Source organism: Rissa tridactyla, chromosome 11 (assembly GCF_028500815.1).
Source record: "Rissa tridactyla isolate bRisTri1 chromosome 11, bRisTri1.patW.cur.20221130, whole genome shotgun sequence".
Classification (NCBI taxonomy): domain Eukaryota; kingdom Metazoa; phylum Chordata; class Aves; order Charadriiformes; family Laridae; genus Rissa; species Rissa tridactyla.
This window is the reverse complement of record NC_071476.1, coordinates 21,555,885-21,574,667: the sequence shown is the minus strand read 5'-3', so window position 1 is coordinate 21,574,667 and position 18,783 is coordinate 21,555,885. Positions and strand designations below refer to the sequence as shown.

The window sequence follows — 18,783 nt, the reverse complement described above, 5'->3', positions numbered from 1 at the left end:
CTTACGGGTCTTGACTGCCACTCTGATGGTATAAGGTGGATCAAAACCGGACCGAGAGATCTGCTCGGGAAAGTCAGGCCGAGCGTCACACAAAAGGCTGGTGCAGCCCCGGTATGTGGGAGGCAGGACATTTCCACCCTTGGAGATTTCTGAGGCTCGGCCACAAAATGACAGGCTCAGCCTGGGACAATACTGGGAATAACCCAAACTCCTGCTGGAAGCAGGACTAGAGGCCTCCAGCAGTCCCGTCCCACTGACACCTATGTGGCAGGAATCACACCTGCTCAGCTCCCACTGGAACAAAATATCCCATTTCTCCCACAATTAAATGCTTCTTAGACTTTGCAGAGAGTTTAAACTTAGCTGCATGCATCCTCCAAGAGTCCGTAACCAGCTGTAATGCTGGTTTCGGCTTTCTTTACAGAAACAGTTGCAGCAAACCAAGATTAATTCTGCCCTCAGCTTTTTATTAATGTTGCTGAAACAGACTGGTGCACACCAAGAACTGAACCACTTTCTTACTTGGGACCTGAGGAAATGTCAATTTTCAGCACAGTAAAGGAAGATTTTATTTCTCTCATCAGTTTTTCCCTCCTCTAGTTAGAAATCGCAGAGGGGAGGAAATGCCTGTTATTTCTTTTTTTAGCATCAGTGCAAAACAGCCAGGCTTGCTGCTGCCCCGAGACACCCATCCAGCTTGTGAACCCTCGTCCTTCTCTCTCCTTTCACGCTCTCCCAGGCTCACAGCATCCACTCCGGAGTTCTTAGTTCTCCTCAATCAGCCACGGTATCATTTATCACGGAAAAGATGAAAGTTCCTTTACCTCAAATATTAGGTAATGTTCTTTGAGTCTGTATTCCTCAGCCTCTTTTGACTTGAGGCTCTTCTCCACAGGATGTAATTTATGCTCTGCTAATTCGTCTGCAATCTGCTTCATTTTATTTTCATGAGACCTCAGCTGTTCCTCCTGCCGAGAGAAGCATGTCAGATATTAAAACATAGGAGTGCAACACCCAGGTGCACCGCCTGCCTGTTAATGTGGGATCTGTCTCTGCAAGGACGTAAGCTTAGCTCCGGTGCAGGAGCCAAAGGTGTGCAGTGCCTTTGCAAATTCATCTGATAAGGAGCAGCTGAAACACAGGTATTTGAGTAAGATCAAAACTCACGTATTGCAAGTGCCAAGAGTGGATTTCTTTGGCACCTGGACTTCTTTAGCATCATAAACGTGAAATGCTCTGCGTCCTTTAACAGCTGGGCAGAACCAGCCGTGTCCCAAGAGTGGCCCGTCCTGCTCTTTGTTGAGATAAAAGTACCCTCCCCATCTGGCCCCTGAGAAAGGTGACACCTGGCCACAGCTGGTTCAGCAGATAGGAGCCGTATCTCCACCCTGACATTTCAGGCTGTCCTCCCCTTTGCTGGGTGCCAGTGGCAGCTTATCCCTACTTTTTGGAGGTCCTAAGGCATGTTGGGCTTTCCCCGGACAGAGCAAACAAAAGCTGCTCTGTGGATGGCAGCTGCCTATTGCTCTTGGTTAATTGAGCCTTAGGTAGCCGTGGTCTGGTGCCTCCTTGCTTCCAGAAAACCTTCCCCGCGGAGTGAGCTCAGGCTCCCCCTTTGCCTGTGGCTTTTCGGCTTGAGAAACAACAGGATGCCACCTCTGAGTGCCCTGTTATAAAATCAAGCAGGGCTGATGCCAGCTGTTGTGCTCAGTAGCACCAGCTGTTTCAACTCCAGCAACCGAAAGGTGCTGGGACGTGATGGGCAGAGAGCAATAGACAAGCCAGAATCCACAGCCGTACAGGCAGGAGTGTGTGCATAGGGTTGTTTTATAGCCATTGCAAAGGAAGCGTTGGCCAGACACCAGGATTTGCCACAGCCTGTCCAAGTCGCCCACCCCACTGCCCTGAACGTGTCTATCGGGCAGAAGCCAGGGAAGCTGCAGATGGGCTCAGGCTGAGCTGTGTGCTGAAGGGCTGGCTGAGTGCTGGGCACCCACCCATTGCTCCTTCTCTCGCATGTTACCTGGCACAGCTTGGTCATGGACGAAGGCAGGAGAGGGCGGCAGAACTTCTTCATGGAGCAGATTGCAGCTGGGAAGGCTGGGGCGGAGAAAATGGCAGCAACAAGGTTGATTCGCAGGATCCAGGAGAGCATTTCTTCCTTACTTCTGTTAAGGAGGAGGGAAGAAGAGAGAGGGGTGTCTATAAATGCTCCCGACCCAGGACCAGCCAGCTCAGAACAGCCCTGGGGCCAGCCGGTCTCAGGAGGGCCATCAGCGGCCTTGCTTTGAAAGCATTTCTGTGCCACCCTGGGTTGTGAACAGAGGAAAACACCGGCTGATTGACTCCTCTACAGTGCCCTAATGATTTCTGGGCTGTTTTCTGCCTCTTGAAACCCTGGAAGTCCTGCCTTCCTCATCAGCTCTGATTGCATTCCCTGAGGAGCTGGGGAGAGGTAGCATGGTGGCAAGGTCTAGGGATATCCTGCTCTTTGGAGAGCGGGAGCCACACAACAGAGGTCCCACGGAAGAGGTGGGATTCATGTCATTCGTGGGACACTGCCCAGGGTCCATCATCAGATCTGTTCAGGCACTGCTCCCCTCAGCCTTTAAACACCAGCCCCTGGGTTTTCAAGGCACAAATTCAGATGTCAAACTTTAGCTTGACATTAGTACCCCAGCCCAATTTACAATGTCACCTATCTCAGCAGGAGACAAGAAAAACATCAGACAGAAGATGACTCAATCACGCTTGACACTCATTAGCAGAGCAACTTTCCTCTGCAATAGACTAAGAGAGAAAGAAGATAAGACTGCCTGGGGAGATTTCTTTAATGACCTTTAGAAAGTTTCCCCACCAAAAGCTGGTGAGGGGAACCATCAGCTCCTGATTTCAATGCACCACGGAGAATTTCTCCCTTCCACAGACTGACAATAGAAGTTAGTAAAGGGAGACCTTTACTCAGCCCTTTACATCCCAGCCCATCCTTTACATCCCAGCCCATCCTGCTCAGGTCACCTTGGTGACAGGTGAGAAAGGACCTCCAGGACTGACACACCAAGAGTGAACAGGTAGAAACGGTCACCCCCATGACCAAGTCCTTTGCACAGCCTGACAGACCTCACCTCAGCTCTCCTGCTCAGCACCTTCCTTCCCCCAGCGCCTGTCCCCTAATGTGCGTGTTGATCTGGCCAGGTCGGAGGGAGTCTGGCGCTGGCTGGCGGTCAGGCTGCCCGTCCAGGCTCTGCAGGAAGAGCCGGTACTTACGGGGCCTGGAAGAGGAAGACTCTCCAGTCAGCTGTCTTCAGCTTGAGCACATTGGACTTCTTGCTGTAGTCAGAGGCTTTTGTGGCTAAGGCGTGGTGCACACGGATGGCGTTTTTCAAATCCACTTCAGAGAGGTCTTTGTCAGGTTTATATTCATCCTGTGAAGAGGAACGTTAATTGGATAATGACAACACTAACATTTGCGGGCCACTTTAATGAACCTGCCTTTCTCTCTGTGCTATAATCACAGAGTGCCAAGACCAGGAAAAGCACTGCTTTGTACAATAAATGCTAGGAGCTGATAATGATAATAATTAACATCTGGCAACTTCTTCCATCATTAAGTTCACTGGGAAGATGTGAAGAAGGAGATGAAAGTTTTAAACATAATTATCAATAGTTATCTCCAACACGGCACATGCCTGAGGCTTTGGGGGAAGGCACAAGACAGGGCCAGGTTCCTGCAGAGCTTCACCCATAGTGCAAAGCTCAAGCCAGGATGCAGCTCCCGGTTGTCGGCAGGTATCAGCGAGCGCCTGCCCTGGTGCTGCAGCTTTGCGTGGCGGAGATTCTGGGCTCAGGTTTTGCACCATCTCGGGCAGCCCTGGAGCAGCAGCATCGCTGCAGTCAGTGCACCTCCGGGCACGTGTGGGGCTCGCTGGGCAGTTGCCAGAACTGACCACGGCTCACTTGAACAGTGCTCGGTCTCTAGGGTGTGTGCCCCTTTGGCACGGTCTCTTGTGTAATTCATCAGACTGGCACTTGCAAATCGCAACAGCGTTCCCTGTATTCCTGCTTTCCTCGCTCTGCTGAAGGACAATTTCACAGGGGAAATTGGGGGAATGTAGCAACAACTATGTATGTATATATCTTATAAACAGATAGAAAATACTGAACATGGGATTCTGAAAGGATGATCTTGGCACAGCACTCTTTTTAGGAAATAAAGGGGTTCGGTCAGTCCTGTGTTTACCCTTTGCTTTCCCAGTGACTGAGCGCCCCGACACTTAAAGCGATACCTTCTCTCCCGCTCTGTGCCCTTGCCAGCTCAACCGCTGCTCCAGCCAGGTGTGGTGGGACGGAAGGGTGGACAGGTGGGTGCATGCATGCATGCATGGATAAGACGCGTGTAAGAAAACCAGGCTCTGGCTAAAACAAAGCACCGCCCCACCACCCCTGACCACGTTAGAGGCCATGTCAGGTTAACCCTGGAAGGGCCTGCCTTGCCCTGCTTATTTCAGTGCCTCCTTAGGTTTTAAGCTAGAGCTTGGTCTGTTCTGCAGATTTGCAAAAAGACATTTTTGGTTTTTTTTCCTGTGATACAAATCCAGCCATTCAGGGAAAAGCCATGCTACAGTCTCCTGGTTGATAACCCTGGCCAGAAAGGCTGGTATCTGGTGTAGGGTCAGAAAGGTCTCCCCTGTGTTGCTCTTCAGAACACTAGGGACCACACTCCCCATCCCATACATGTGGCTCACCCAGTCCCTTGCTCCTGATGGGAAATAAGCTTCTGAAACCTTTCCTTCCCTCCTTTTTAGAAGCAAATCATCCCATCCAGGGGAGTGTTCACAAGCACGTGACACTTGGCCTTGTGCAAAGAGATGCCCAGAACTCAGAAATGTCTAGCAGGGGCTCCTGGCTCAAGCAACGGCCTTTTTAAGGGTGAACCCCAAAGACAAGCCCTGGCTTTCCAGCAGAGGAAGGGGTGGGTGCTGCAGGCACCCTGCGTTCAGGGTGACATTCAGATGGGCTGCGCCATGGGGCAGTATAGATGACCTTTCCACAGTGGGGATTTTGGCAGCCAGAGGAATGGGCCATTAGCCTTCTAACAAGGAAAAACATATGCTTTGCCTTACGAGGACCTATTACGTTACCCCACCTGGAAAGAAATATTTGCTTGAGGAAGACATTGCTGCTCAGGCCTCATATATCGTAGACAGACTTTCAGTTCTGGATGTTTTTCCAAGGTGAAGCTCTTTGGATCTGAATAAATCTGAGTGTGATGCCCGTGATCTCCTATTTCAAGATAAGCTTTCTGAAAACACAGTGCGATTAGCTAGGCTTAGCGGCATATGACAAGGAGAAACTGCCGTGCCTGAGAACCGGTTTGACTAATGTAGATCTTCAGCCTCAAATGGTATCATCATGTATTGCCTCTACTGATTTCAGGCTCACAGGCATCAATGTAGGTGTAAGGAAAAGCCAAACCTTCTTTTTCTAACACCGGGCCCAGTAAATCAGCATTACGTTGAATCAAGCAGGTTCTCTCTACCTTCTGCCTCCCTGACGGTGGAAACAGGCTGGAGTTTGCAGGAGTGCGTGGTGCTGGGGGTTCACTTCTGCATGGGCCGGCTCTGCCAGGAGGCTCATCTCATCATGCAGTAGTCATGATGATATATATGTACGGCTGCTGATGCTGTCCATCACAGTGCCCAACACTTACCCCGTAGTGTAGGACACACCACGTAGCCTTCCCCTGCAGAGTAATCCCATTGCCCTTCAGCAGAGCATGTCAGCCCTGCTCCAAGGCTTCCAGCAGTTTCTCTGCATTTTGCCTCACTCCCTTTCTGAGCTTTGATGTACGTTTAAGTGTGTGCATAAACTGCTGCTGAGGAAGAGTCGTGTCCAAAAACATAAGAGTAACACAGATGCTTTCAGTGAAGGGATTCTGGTTTAAACCTCAAAGAAACTGATTTATACCCAAACATAAGCGGTATCATATTTGGAGCAACTGCAGGCAATGTTCTGTCCACGCTATAGTACCGCTAACCTTACTCTCTTCTTTTTCATGGTGTTATCCTGCCATACATTCCCTGGCAAAGGGGTTTATTTGGTATCACTGGGCTGTTGAATTTTTGTCTTATGCATCCTGCACTGTTCCCACAGGCACTTGTCGCTGGGAAATGGGCAAGGCATGCAGTGCCACACCACCCCAGTAACCCTTAGCCCCCAGCCCTTGAATGGTGCCATGTTTATTTTTCGCTCGCTCCTCCAGGTGTAGGATGGTGCGGGTCAGCAGTTTTCAGGGTCTGTTTTGGGGATATCTTCGGCAGGAATTAAGCCCAGGTATGGACGCTTTGTTTCAGAATCCCTCTAAACTAATTTCGCTCACTTTCAGCTTTTAACGTTGGTGGTGTAGACAGACAGGTGCCTCTCCTGCCTGCGCAAAGGCTCTGCTTAAACATGTACGACCACCCCCTTGCCTGGGCTTAGTTTCTGCCATGGCAGTGCTGCATGGTGGTTTTGGTTCACTCTTCTGATGCCAGCTCTCCCCTACTTCCCTGCCCTGCGAGCAGGTGGTGGGAGATCCGCGATATGACCTCCCCAGCTCAAAGCTTGTTTTGTCAAGAAAAGGCATGTATCTCTTGTTCCTGCCTTTCTAGGGCACCTGGGTGGGGTGAGAGACCCCAGTGTATTGGTCCTGCTGCCCTCACCTCTGGGCTCAGCACCAGCCCTAAGCAGTGATGTGAATACAGACACGGAGCTACAGAGATTTCTCATGCTCTGGCTTGTGAGTGGGTTTTCCTCTTTTTCCTTTTCTTCAGCTCACATCTACCAGCCTCGACAAATCATTGAATGAGGAAAACTAACCACCGCGCCCTTTGCAGTCTGGTCCTGAACTTGTTGCTCCAAGTAGCACTACCATGGCAAGGTCCTGCCTGCATGGGACGGCATCCGTGGCTCGGGGCTGCACTGGGAACTCCTTCATGGTTGGGGGCTGCAAGGGCAGACCCTGTGGGAAGACCTGCACCCTTTCCAGTACTTCCATATAAAAGCTCGTCATGCTTTATAGCTCTCTGTCGTGCCTCTCAACACCATTCCATGTGTGGTGATTATGGGTTATTATCCCCATTTTCACAAAGGTGAAGTAAGTTGCCAAAGGCCACCAAGCGAGTCAGTGCCCAGCACAGACTAGAGCGCAGGACAGGTGTGCCCTGCTCCCAAGGCTGCATTTCTTCCTCAGGATTGTGCCACATCCCTTCAGGGGATCAAGCAATCGCTTCAGCAGACTATGCTATAACATGCTAATCTAGCAATTAACACTGGCAAGTCAATGACATGTGACATCTCTACATCAGCAGGTTTATGGCTGCTGCCTGAATTTCTTCTAACCGACTTCTACCTGTCCACCCACCCACTCTTCTGCCTATCTTCACCTCTCTCTGTATCTGGCCATTCCTCCTTTCTATACATCTGTCTCCCCCAGCTCTCCTCCCTCACCTCCTTCCCTCTCTCTCTCACCCTTCTTCCTACTCAACTTGCTTCCCAAAACCACATAGATTAGTTTCCTACTAAAGCCTAAATCCGCTGTTTGGTCTGAATGAAAAACTGGAACAGGCTGAACCTATGCTCCATGGCGTCAGGTGGGTCTGGAAGCAGGTACTTTCTCCTCTTCACATCAGAAAGTCATTTCCCAGAGATTTGTGCTCAAGCCAGGTTCTACCTTATGTTTATCTGCAGGCATCTTCCATCGAGAACCCAGGAGGCTGGCACGTCGTCGTTTCCTTCCTGGATTGTGCAACTCTCTTGTTCTGCAAACCACCCCATTGGCAACAAATTGCACTAAGAACCAACAGGGCAGGTGGATGTTTATCCACTCTCTGTTGTGGTGCTGGTAACGTTTGGAAGTGGCGGGGCAAGGGCTTTGTCTTCGTGGTCTCATCCCTCAGTCCTGCCTCTGCAAGCCTGATAGACACTGTCTACAGCCAAGCCCAGCCCAAGGAATTCTCTGAAGAGTACCACATACAGTCTGGCAGCAGACTGTATATGGTGTATATATATATATGTACATATAAACCCCCTCTTTGCCCAAATCCTTTGCCCAAACTTTCCTCAGGTTAATTTCTGTTATTGCAAATGCCAATTCCTTGGGGCACCCTTGGCAATTCCGGTCCCTCCTGCTAATTACCTATCAGTCATGGTTGTTATTTATCAGACACTTTCATAACGTAGCCAAATCTTAGGCGCTTTGCTTTTTCAGTCCTTGTCCATAAAGAAAGCCCTCAGTCTCTTAACTATTTGCTCCTGAGGATCCTCTAGATAAGAACATTGGTCTTCTAATTGCCACATCAGTCTCATCCTCACCCTCTTTTTAGGTTCTAAATGCCTAGTACTAACGTAACGAACTATGTTAATATAACAGTCTGGGTGGTAACTGCTGCTAGCCTTGTACAGCAAAGAAAACTCGACCCCTCTGCCCCATCAGGGGCAATGACACCCAGTGTTGGCTTCATGGCTCCTAGTGCTGTCCAAGCGTCAAGAAAATCTTCAGTATTCATGATTTTGGTCCAGCATGGGAAGAAAATTCTGTCCTGAAAGCGTATTTCATTCCAAACATATACCCCCTCAACAGACTCTTCCCAAGAGACATGGCCTAGAAGTCCTTGGTGAAAAAATCATTTAGATCCAAATGGTTCCTGTGATTTTGATGAAATTGCATTATTATTTTTTTTTCTGCATAGAAAAACTGTCATAAAATTAAACGGTGGTGGTAGCTCTGTACGAGTTAAAACCTCATGCATCACCCATGGTCAGCATGAGGACCTCTTCTGTGGACTCCCTGTGGAGACTTGTAACGAGACAAGAGACTGGGAGGTAAAAAGAGCGCCACTGACTTGAAGAACGCCAGACTTAGAGGGCTGGAGAAGATCCGGGCTCTCCTGTATGCTGCAGCTTCCCTCAGCTGCAGGAGAGACTGGCAAGGCTATAAAAACACTACTTGCCTCAGAGCAACCCATACTGTAAATTACGATCGGCTGCTGCCAGATTTCTGTTGGCTTTGTGACATGTGCCATAGGATCTGGGAAAACACGAAAATCACTGGGGTGTGCTAAGAGCTCTGAGTCATAATTCCGTGCTGCCCTGAGGATCTTTCTGCCTTTCTTATATAATCCAATGTTTGTTTACTCTCATTGCTGTGGAGATGATACTGCAATACATAGGAACATCTACCTACAGGGAGTGCTGTTCCAGCAAGTGAGTTCAATGGGTTACTGCACGGCGTGTGCTACTGAGGTAGTTCAGACCTAGTTCAGTGGGTTACGCTGTTGCATGATGAACAGACATCTGGCATCCCTGGCTGGCTCACACTCCTATTCAAGTGAGCCCCTATCCAGAATCCTTGAATTTTCACACGGAAAAGACTATCCATGGAAATCCTCCCAGCATCCAAGTGTCTTGAAAGGCAGAGACCTGAATGCTATAGCAGGCAGGGAAGCTCTTCCATGGTGACTTTGCCTCCCACGAGGACCTGGGTTGACTAGAGGTGGCTACAGAACAGAGATGAAGAGGAAGCGTCACTTGGCAACCCATGGAAGGACCCAGCTCAGCAAGGTCCTGAAGGAGAAGAGAAACTTTAAGCATGGTCCATACCAGACTGAGTGAAGCTGCTCATAATCAGGTCTATGCCAGCAAATAAAACAATAGGCAGGTTAATATTGGTCTGATGCTAAGCCTTTTCAGCATCCTATTGCATGTCTCACTAACATCCTGTTTCACCTATTCCATATCATCTGTTCATTCATCCTCCCCAACAGCTCCTACTTGCTGGGACACTTCTGCAGAAATCTTGCCTCAATGTTCCCTCTTTCATCCTGCTGCCCGTATGGCCTTCTTCTGAGGCTGTGGATAGTCCCTTAGCTTGAACACCACAACCAAAGATGGCGGCATCCTCCAGTTCTGTATACTGGTGTCTGGAGGAGCTATGTAGGTGTCCATCAGGACACGGATTCACCTCTACTTGCATTTGTGGGCCTCCTGCGTAAGACAGCATGACTGCTTTGGAGACAGCATGAAAGAGAAAATGGGATAGTCCACCGTGATTACCTTTTGTAAATAAAGGACGGTCCCTTTAAGAACAGCATAAAATTTCTTCCAACCTCTTCTTCCTCTGGGAGCTAAAAAAGGAAGAACATTTAATTATACATGTCTGCTTCTGCCAGTGCTGCTTGACTTTCACATTGCTGGTGAAACCAACCCTTCTCCTGACCCACCACAGGCATGCACTGATGCCAAGACCTCATACAACTCCATGCTATTGCTTATGAGTGGCTTGTCTGCAGGGACACGTGTTTGAGAGACATGGGTTGGGAGATGCAGCCTCCCAGCAGGAACACAAGCAGGTCAAAACCAGAGATGAGCTGGTATAGGTGTACCAGTGGACATGTGCAGGAAGTCTCTGCTCCTCCAAACCCAGGTTCATGTTACTTAGACTAAATTCTTGGGGAGCAGACATTCCCTGAGCTCTTCTGCTTCAGATGAGTTAGGCAGACATGCCCTGGATAAGGCAGCTTCTGTTCCACTGAGGAGGGAGCATTACCACCAGCTGTCTTGATGGACTTGGGGACAGAGAGCTTGCTGGAGAGGGGCGGGAGGTGAGGGGACACATCTCCTTCACCACAAGACTGCTGATCCTGCAGGCATGGGCTATTATGAAAGTGCTGGAAGCAAGGGAGACCTTTGGTGGTAACATCTACTCAAGATTTTTAATTGGCTGCAGTGGCTGGGACAGTCATGTCAATTAGCAAAAGGGGTTATCCAAGGTTTCATTAATCTCTGCTCATTAACAGTTCCCAAATATATTTTCCTGTACCTTTCATATGCTGACAGCAGAGCTATGAGGCATCCTGCTGCCCAGCCATCATATAGCAACTGGACAGCACGTGGACAGGAACAAAGCTTCAAAGACCAGACTGTCCCCAGGGTCAGGGCTGGGATGGACAACTGCTGTGGAACCAGCCTCACCCCATTGCTCAGTGTGTGGGATTCAGGATTATGCCCATGAACAGGATGGAAGACCAGGTCCATCTGTGTGGGACAGGCACTGCTATGTTCCTTGGCAGTGAGAAGGGAAGACTGAGGCCTCCTGAAAACATTCCTGTCTACAAATGTCTCAAAACACGTTCCTTTCCCTGTGCCCTGGCATTCATGGATTTGGGGATCTCTCTTGTATTCCCTGAGGTGTGGTGAGGAAATGCCTTCAGCAGGAAAGCAAGGGAGAATGCTAGGGCAAGGCTCTGGTACTGCCTGGGTAACATCTCCTCCTGTCCCGTTAACACGTACTTCTCTTCCCATCCATGTCTGCATGGGTTTTACGTGTGAGGACACCATGCTTGTAGGTTACTGCGTTCAGCGCCTGGGGGATGTCCAGGAAGGGGTTGCTGCTGTCAACAATCCTTGTCACTTTCTTCGCACTGGCTCCAAATTTGTCATCTACCAGCTCCGAGAGTGATTTCCTCAACTCGTCCTCATCGCTTGGAAACAAAGTCAGAGAAGAGATTGAGTGGAGGACACGTGGGCTGGGTCACAGTGTACCCTATCTGCTTTGGTTTCAAAGAGAGTTATTTATTACAAGACTAATCAATGAAAGAAAATGAAAGGGGATGCGGGGACTGTAACACGCAGAGTGTGCCAATGGTGGTGATCTGGACATATCTGGAAGGAGTGCGGGTGGTAAGTAACTGTCCCAGTGATCCCACTGTCAGGTTACTCAAAACAGGTAAGGGAATGGGTGCTTGTCTGAACACCAGGAAACTGCAGACACACCATTGCTGAGGGCATTTCACAGGGAGAGTCTCCAATTCTGTGCCCTAAAACCAGATCTTAAGGAGGTCTTTTGCTGAAGACCAGGTATCACTGGGGTTTCTCAGCCTCTGAGAGGCAGCCCCTGGGGCCTCCTAGATACTGAAGGAGCTTGAGGAATGTCCTTTGCATCTCTGAGGAACAAAAGCTCTGCAGACATCGGGGAGATGGGCCACTTGATCAAAAAACAACAAACCCTGAAATAGGTTATACATCTGCTCCCCATTTGTGTCCTCAGGGTGGGCCAGCAGAGTGCAAGAAATGCTAGTCATTGCCATAAAAACTGCGTCTCCTCACAGATCTCCTGGTCCTGGACCCTGGACAGCAAGGGCTGAGCAGCTTAGGGAAGCATTCACTGACTCCACCAAGCCTGCCTCTTCCTGTTTGGAGTAAAACCTACTCTGTCACATAGAAATCAGAACTTGTATGGGACGTGGTATTTCCCAGTGTCCCTGGGACATTAAGGAGGGAGAGCAAACAGGGAATTTCTGCCCAGTGTGATACATGTCAAAGCCTAAATGGTAAGAGTGGTCACCTTAGGTTGCAGATTAGATTGGGACCAAACCTCAACTCAGGAATGACACAGGGCTGAATCCATTAGGTGGGATGTGAGCAGTAAAATGCCACACTTCCCCACCTGCAGCAAGTAGATGGCCAAAGCATCAGGCACCTCTTGGAAGAGAAGGATAAATTCTCAGTCCTCAGCAGCCATAGGAGTCCTGGGGCTGTAGCAGAGCCCAGACACTATGCCTGGGTGAGGAGTTAGTGAGGCTCAGTTCTCTGAGCTGCCCCAGAGGGACCTTTCTGAGCTCCTGCTTGCTGCTGGGATGATGGTTGTACCGGCCTGTCTGGTTGGGCTTTGTGAGCAAGGGCATTTCATTCCCTGGGACGGATGACAGAAAGCAGAGGCAAGCAGGGAGAGGAGGGTCTTGCTGTGCAAGGTTATGACTCAGTACCATGTCTCTGAAACAAAATCAGGTACCCCACGTCAGGGAGCATCTGTCCCGCGGCGGAGGAGCTGAGAGGTCTGTCGTGTTGCAGCCTGTCCATCTGCAATCAAGCAGGAGACGCTGCAGCAAGGCAGGTCCCAGGACAGCGTGGGGAGAATGAGGGGGTGCAAGGATACAAGCAGGGTGGGTGGTTGAGGGCAGGAGGGTGGCTAGCTGCTGCTGACTAGAACTGCATCGCTGCAGTGAGATCCCCGGGTCTGACATCCCTCGGACGTGCCTGAGCCAGGGAGCGTGTGCTGGCAGGCGTTGTGTAACCGCTGCCCGCATCCAGCCAGCAGATAGATGCACTTCTGATGAACTCCCCTTACATAAACCGTCCCACCGGCACCTTCTGAGGAGCTACAGAGCTCCCTCTCGTGACTACGTTCACCGGCGACCGGGTCTCTGCTGCAGAGCTGGTATCGCTGCCTTCCTCTCACACAGATGCCATGCAAGATTATTTTTAAAGTGAAATCGATGCTACATGACCCACTAAGAAACCACCGCCCTTCCAGGGGCACTGGCTGGCTGTGGAGACACTGTCCCACAGCAAGCACTGCTGTCATCAGAGCACGGCTGGCAATGGAGGCTTCCACTCTGCAAAGCTTGAGCCAGGTAGCTGGGGAGGGAGCTAGGATGAAGTGGTCTCCAGACACTTTTCTGGCCAGGACAATATGAGGAGAAGAGCAGGTGATGGAGCTAATGGCCCAGGTGGTCCCACTTAGTCCCACAACCCTCTGGAGACAAGAGAGGTCTGAGGTTAAAGAGGGGAAGGGAAGGGAAATATCCACTGTGTCAGCTTAAGGCTCCAGGTCTCTCATGGGCCTCCCCATGGCAGTGGTGGGGAGGCGTTGGGTCTGGGGAGCACAGCACATCCCTCACTGAGGGTCCTGACCTGTGTTCTGGGCAAGGGGTGGGTAGCAGAGCAGGGGACGAAGGACTGAGTGAACCTGTAATGGAGGCCACCATGCTAGCTGTTCCCAGACTTGTTTCAGGGTAAAAAATGATGATCTGGAGGAGGAGATAGACTGCATCTCATCAAGTTTGCGGATGACACAGAAAGGAGAGGCCACCACTCAAGATAGGAGCCTCACTAAATGCAACACCCAAGTATTGCACTGGTGTGGAGTGATCCTGCAGAAGGGTCGTTTGGGGCTGACCGGCTGGGGAGCAGCTCTGCAGAAAAGGCCCTGGGGCTTCTGGTGAACAGCAAGATGAACAGGAGCCAGCCAGTGTGTCCTGGCAGAAACAGAGGCTGAGAGCATTCTGGGCTGCGTAACAGCGGCACAGTGAGGAGGCTAAGAGAAATGATCATCCTCCTCTACTCTGCACTCTTTACATCATATCTTGGTGCAGCAAAGAGTATTGGGCCCCCAGTACAGGAAAGGGCATCAACAAGGTGGAGAGAGCTCAGCAGAGGTCACCAAGATGCCTGGGGGCTGGAGCACTTGTAATGTAAGAAGTGACTAAGGGAACTGGACTAGCTCAGTCTAGAGAAGAGATGGCCTTGGGGCACCTTATGGCAACCTTCCAATACGTGTGAGGAGGTTATCAAGGGGACAAAGCCAGGCTCTTCACTATAGTGCATGGCAGGAGGAAAAGAGTCAGTAGGCATAAATCAAAACAACATTGGTTTCAAATGGATAAGAAAAAAAAGGTGACTCTCAGAATAATTAAGCATTGGTTCATGAATACAGAGGGGCTGTGGGATCTCTCTCCTTGGAGGTTTTCAGGACCAAATGGAAAAAAGCCCTGAGCATCCTGATCTGAATTCAATGTTGGCCATAATTTGAGGAGGAAGCTGGACCGGAGATCTCACAAAGCCTCTTCCCGCCTGAGTGATTCTCTATTTCCAGAAGAAACTATGTGGAAGACGTGGAAAGTCTCAGTGACCAAAATAACCCAGATCTTGAGCTACTTGTGCAAAGGCTTCTGAAGCACCTGGAGAGGGACCAGCATTTTATAGGTGTAATAGTAAACAAAGAGGGCATTCCTTTCCTTTAGATCGTGCTTGTGGACCAACCTCCCTGTCTGCTTTTGTGACTAAGCTATAAATAAACTCAGGTTGCCTGCAGGAGGGACTTCAGTCCTTTTAAGGGCTTGACAGGAAATGTTCTGGGAGCTTCTGGGGCTAAAAACATGACTCAAGACCTGTCAGCTACTTTGAAAGACACACTATCTCTCAAATGCTTAACATATACTTACATGGCCCACTCCAGCTTCTCATTCTTGATGGAGTTATATAGTGTCTGAAACAAGAACATGGTATTAGCCGTGTCTCTCATGGAAGACATGTCTGGATTGTGGAGACCTTCTTCTCCACACCTTGTCTGTGCTCTTGGAGAGATACCTTCCTTGCTGAGTCGTTCTGGAGAAGTAGTCACCAGCAAGCAGGAGAACTGCTGTCCTGCTAGACCCTTTCTTGTCTATGTGCCACGCTAGGTATTGGACTGGACACGTCAGCAGCAGAGGGGTCTCGCAGCCAGCCTTCCTCAGGAGCCTGTCTATGGCATTTTTGACTAATTCTGGGTGCTGCGCCTAGTCCTGAGTGAATCCTGGCCTACACAAAGATGGTAGAAGACTCTGGGATATGCAAGACACACCACCAGGGTCTCAACTAGGGGAAAGGGGCAGTGGAGTCTTGAACACTGCCCTGAGAGGCAGGGGAGGGACAAATGACATTGTGGATCAGTTTTTCCAGTTTCTCCTGTGCAAAATTCTAGTGGCTTCCCTGGGGCACTGGGAAAGAAGCAGGAATGGGCTAGGAAAGCAGAATGTGGAGGTAGACCTGACCATACAGAGGGGTGGGGTAGGGTGAGGTCTGCTGGGAGGCGGGAGTGTTGTCTAAAGCATGATGTGACACCCCTGACGTGGCACCGGTCATTTCAGCCTCCTTCCATACAGCAAAATCCAGGTCAGGTTGCTGGACCTGCAGCAGGCGCAGACAACAGTGGTGGTGTTAAACCACGTGGAAGAAGAAAATACTCACTTTGGGGTGTTTAACCAATATCGTATGGCACTGAACTAGTTGTGTTGGAGCACTACATCTAATTACATGGAAGTGATGGTCGTATTTGGAGGTGGGGGGTACCTTGTTCTATGCAAGGGTTGCCTTGCCTGGTGCATCGCAGAGCTACCATGGGGGAGTGGGACCCTTGGTATGCTCTGAGGGCAGATATGCCACAAATCTGGACAAAACACCACCTGGGAACAGACCTCTGGTGTCTCACTGCAATTTAGCAGAAGCTATCCATGTGGGTTACATTCCTTCTAATGAAAAAATTGTGCACTGGAAAATGCTGATCCAAGGGCTGAGAGTGTCCCAGCAGGACAAGGTGCCACTACAATAATAATGACAGTATCCCCCTATCTATTTATATCACGTTACCTTCAGCAAATCCTTTGCAAAGTCCTTCCCATCATTCAGCCCATCCAGGTTTGCTATGAACTGCTGACATGACATCTTTTTGCCAATATTCTGTAAGGCAAAGAAGCAGCTCATTAAACTTCTGGAGAGTTTTCACTTTAATCAGTGTCTTTTTAAGAATGATTTAATATGTAGTGGTGAAGCCTGGGTTTGCATCAAGAACTCAAAGCTGAAAGGTCTGCTGCTCTGATTTTCTATTGAGCTATTTGCTTTATTTGACCATGCCAGCATCCAAATGTTTCAAATGACCTCTTTTTTTTAATGGTGGAGATAAAACACCTGAAAATAACCTCTCCAGCACTTGCTCCAAACTTTCTAAATGATCTCACCTCTGGTCTCGAGATTGGTGCCAGTACAGGGTCTGTGTCTCAAAACTTAAGACAAGCACTCAGACTTGCCTTGAAATTGCAATGCTTGGATGGGTCTCCAAGCCTGCCGTGTGTGAAATTGTGTGAGCACGCAGTGTCAGCATCTGAAGATAGCCATCATCGGGCAATGACTCGTCCTTCATGGAAACTGTTATTTTTGATCAGAAGAGAGATGATCCAGCTGCTGGTACTGCATGAACCCGAGTACTGTGGCATGTGAGGGCAATACACGTACACTGGGAGAATCTTGCAACCTGGAACACACTCATCACCAACTAATGCCAAGACTATTTGGTCCTGATGCTGCCAGGTCATCTGGCATCCCTGATGTCAGTCTGGGGCATCTGTCTTCCCAAACCCTTTACTCCTCGCCGTAGCCAGGTGAGTCACTTTCTCAGCCTGCAAACGTCGAGGGGCTGGAGGCAGGCAGCCTTTTTCCAAGGCTCCCCTGCTATCCTACCTCTCCAAAGGATTGGAACAGCAGCGTGGAAGAGTCATTGGGACTTGTAGGGTTCAGAAAAAGGAGTCTGACATCACAAAGGAAAGGCAGGTGTCTCCCAGTGCCACGACATATTGCATCCTTCAACCCTGGAGTGACGTCCCCAAGGACAGACCCTGTGGTGACATTACATGGAGCGGGCAATGGAGTTAGTGAGAGGAAACCATGAGCTGCCACCAGCGGTCCTAGGGATCCCAAAAGCATCCTGGCACTGGGTGGGCTTTGTCTCAAAGTATCGACAGGGTGGCCATCCAGGAGGACCTGGGAGAATGGCCAAGAACAACAGACTCAGGATCCTGCTTAGGGACTCAGTGAGGAAGAACAAGGGCCTCACTCGGTCACCGGGAGGCGATGGAGCTGCAGCAGATGATATAGGACGTGCCCCACAGGGCAAGATGTGTCCTCTGTGCAAGAAAATAACCTCTTGAAAGAGCCTGACACAAGAAACCCCTGCCCAGAAACATGCACAACAGATGACCTGGAGGCTTCTCCCCAAGTGAAAGCATCAGCAAAGAGCGAGGCCTTGGGATTAGCCCACAGTGCCCCCCCACCTGCCATCTGTGTGTGCAGACACACTCTTTGGTGACACAGGGAGCCAGCGCTGCCTTTGAGCAGCTCTGTCTGATACACTTAATTATGCCTCCTGTTGGTGCCAGTTCCAGATGAGCTGGCACCCTTCAGAGATCAAGAAAAAGAGGGATAAAGCACCGTTACAAATCTGCAGTGCCTGGGGACACGGTGGCTCAGCCATATTTGCTTTCTCACAGGGGAGCCCCATGGCTGATGCCCGTAAGTGGACCCCATAGCTAGAGGCCACTGCCAGCTGGTGTTCAGTGGGTACACTAGCTGCAGAAGAGCTGCGGGGAAACCTGCAGGCATGCTAGGATTTTTCAGCACAGGGAAGAGAGATTTGTGGACTCGTTGGCCAGGGAACTACAGGGAGGCGGGGCAGGGGGGGTGGAAGCAAAAAAGCAAAAAAAAAAAAAAGCCAGCAGCACAGTGGCGTGTGGATGAAGAAAGGAAGGAGGGTGAGAGAGCGCGTAAAAACTGCAGCGATGCACCTCCATGAGGGAGGGAGTTTGGAGGTGAGGTAGGTATGTTGCCTGAGACCTCGAGGCACCAAATTACTTTGCACAGAGAGAAGGTGACTCCTTCAACGCCCCCCCCCCACCCGGCCTCGAGGCAGGAAGGCAGAGTGCACAGCACAGGTCTTTCTGCCTGCAGGGATCTCGTTGCAGTGATCCAGCAATGAACGCAGAGGCCAACACATTTTAGGAAGTGAGTGGATACAGTGAGATAAAGTGGCACGAGTTACCCGCCTCACAGGCCCTTCTTTGGGTTTCTCGCGTATTGCATCCAGGACATATATTAATTCCCAGGGGATGGCTTCTTTTTTTATTCATAGGATCACAGAATGGTTTGGGATGGAAGGGACCTTAAAGACCATCTTGTTCTGTGACCTGTCTCTTTCTCTTGCACAAGAAGATCTCTGAGCTCAAACAGAGACAGCAGCCACACTGTGGAAAAGCAGCTAATTGCTGAGCAATTGGAAAGGATGAAAACATACCCTTTCTCTGACAACCAGAAGAGGTGATGAGAAAGCTCCAGCAAGGGTGCTGATACTGTGAATTGGCTTGTTGGACAAGGTTGTCA

The 18,783-nt window shown here is 50.0% G+C and overlaps 1 protein-coding gene across 4 annotated transcripts in view; it reads right to left on the bottom strand.

The window, feature by feature from the left end:
- PSD2 (pleckstrin and Sec7 domain containing 2) overlaps positions 1–18,783 on the bottom strand; it is a 45,125-nt gene that overhangs the window by 1,967 nt on the left and 24,375 nt on the right. For 2 of the 4 annotated variants that reach the window (XM_054217854.1, XM_054217855.1), the window contains 7 exons: positions 16,225–16,314; positions 15,042–15,085; positions 11,329–11,519; positions 10,093–10,163; positions 3,268–3,425; positions 2,024–2,168; positions 825–968 (listed from right to left, as the gene is read on the bottom strand). In XM_054217854.1, coding sequence (XP_054073829.1) covers positions 825–968; positions 2,024–2,168; positions 3,268–3,425; positions 10,093–10,163; positions 11,329–11,519; positions 15,042–15,085; positions 16,225–16,314 — 843 coding nt within the window. Of the gene's footprint in view, positions 1–824; positions 969–2,023; positions 2,169–3,267; positions 3,426–10,092; positions 10,164–11,328; positions 11,520–15,041; positions 15,086–16,224; positions 16,315–18,783 lie in introns of those variants that run through there. The other 2 variants (XR_008468940.1, XM_054217856.1) reach the window with 2 other exon arrangements.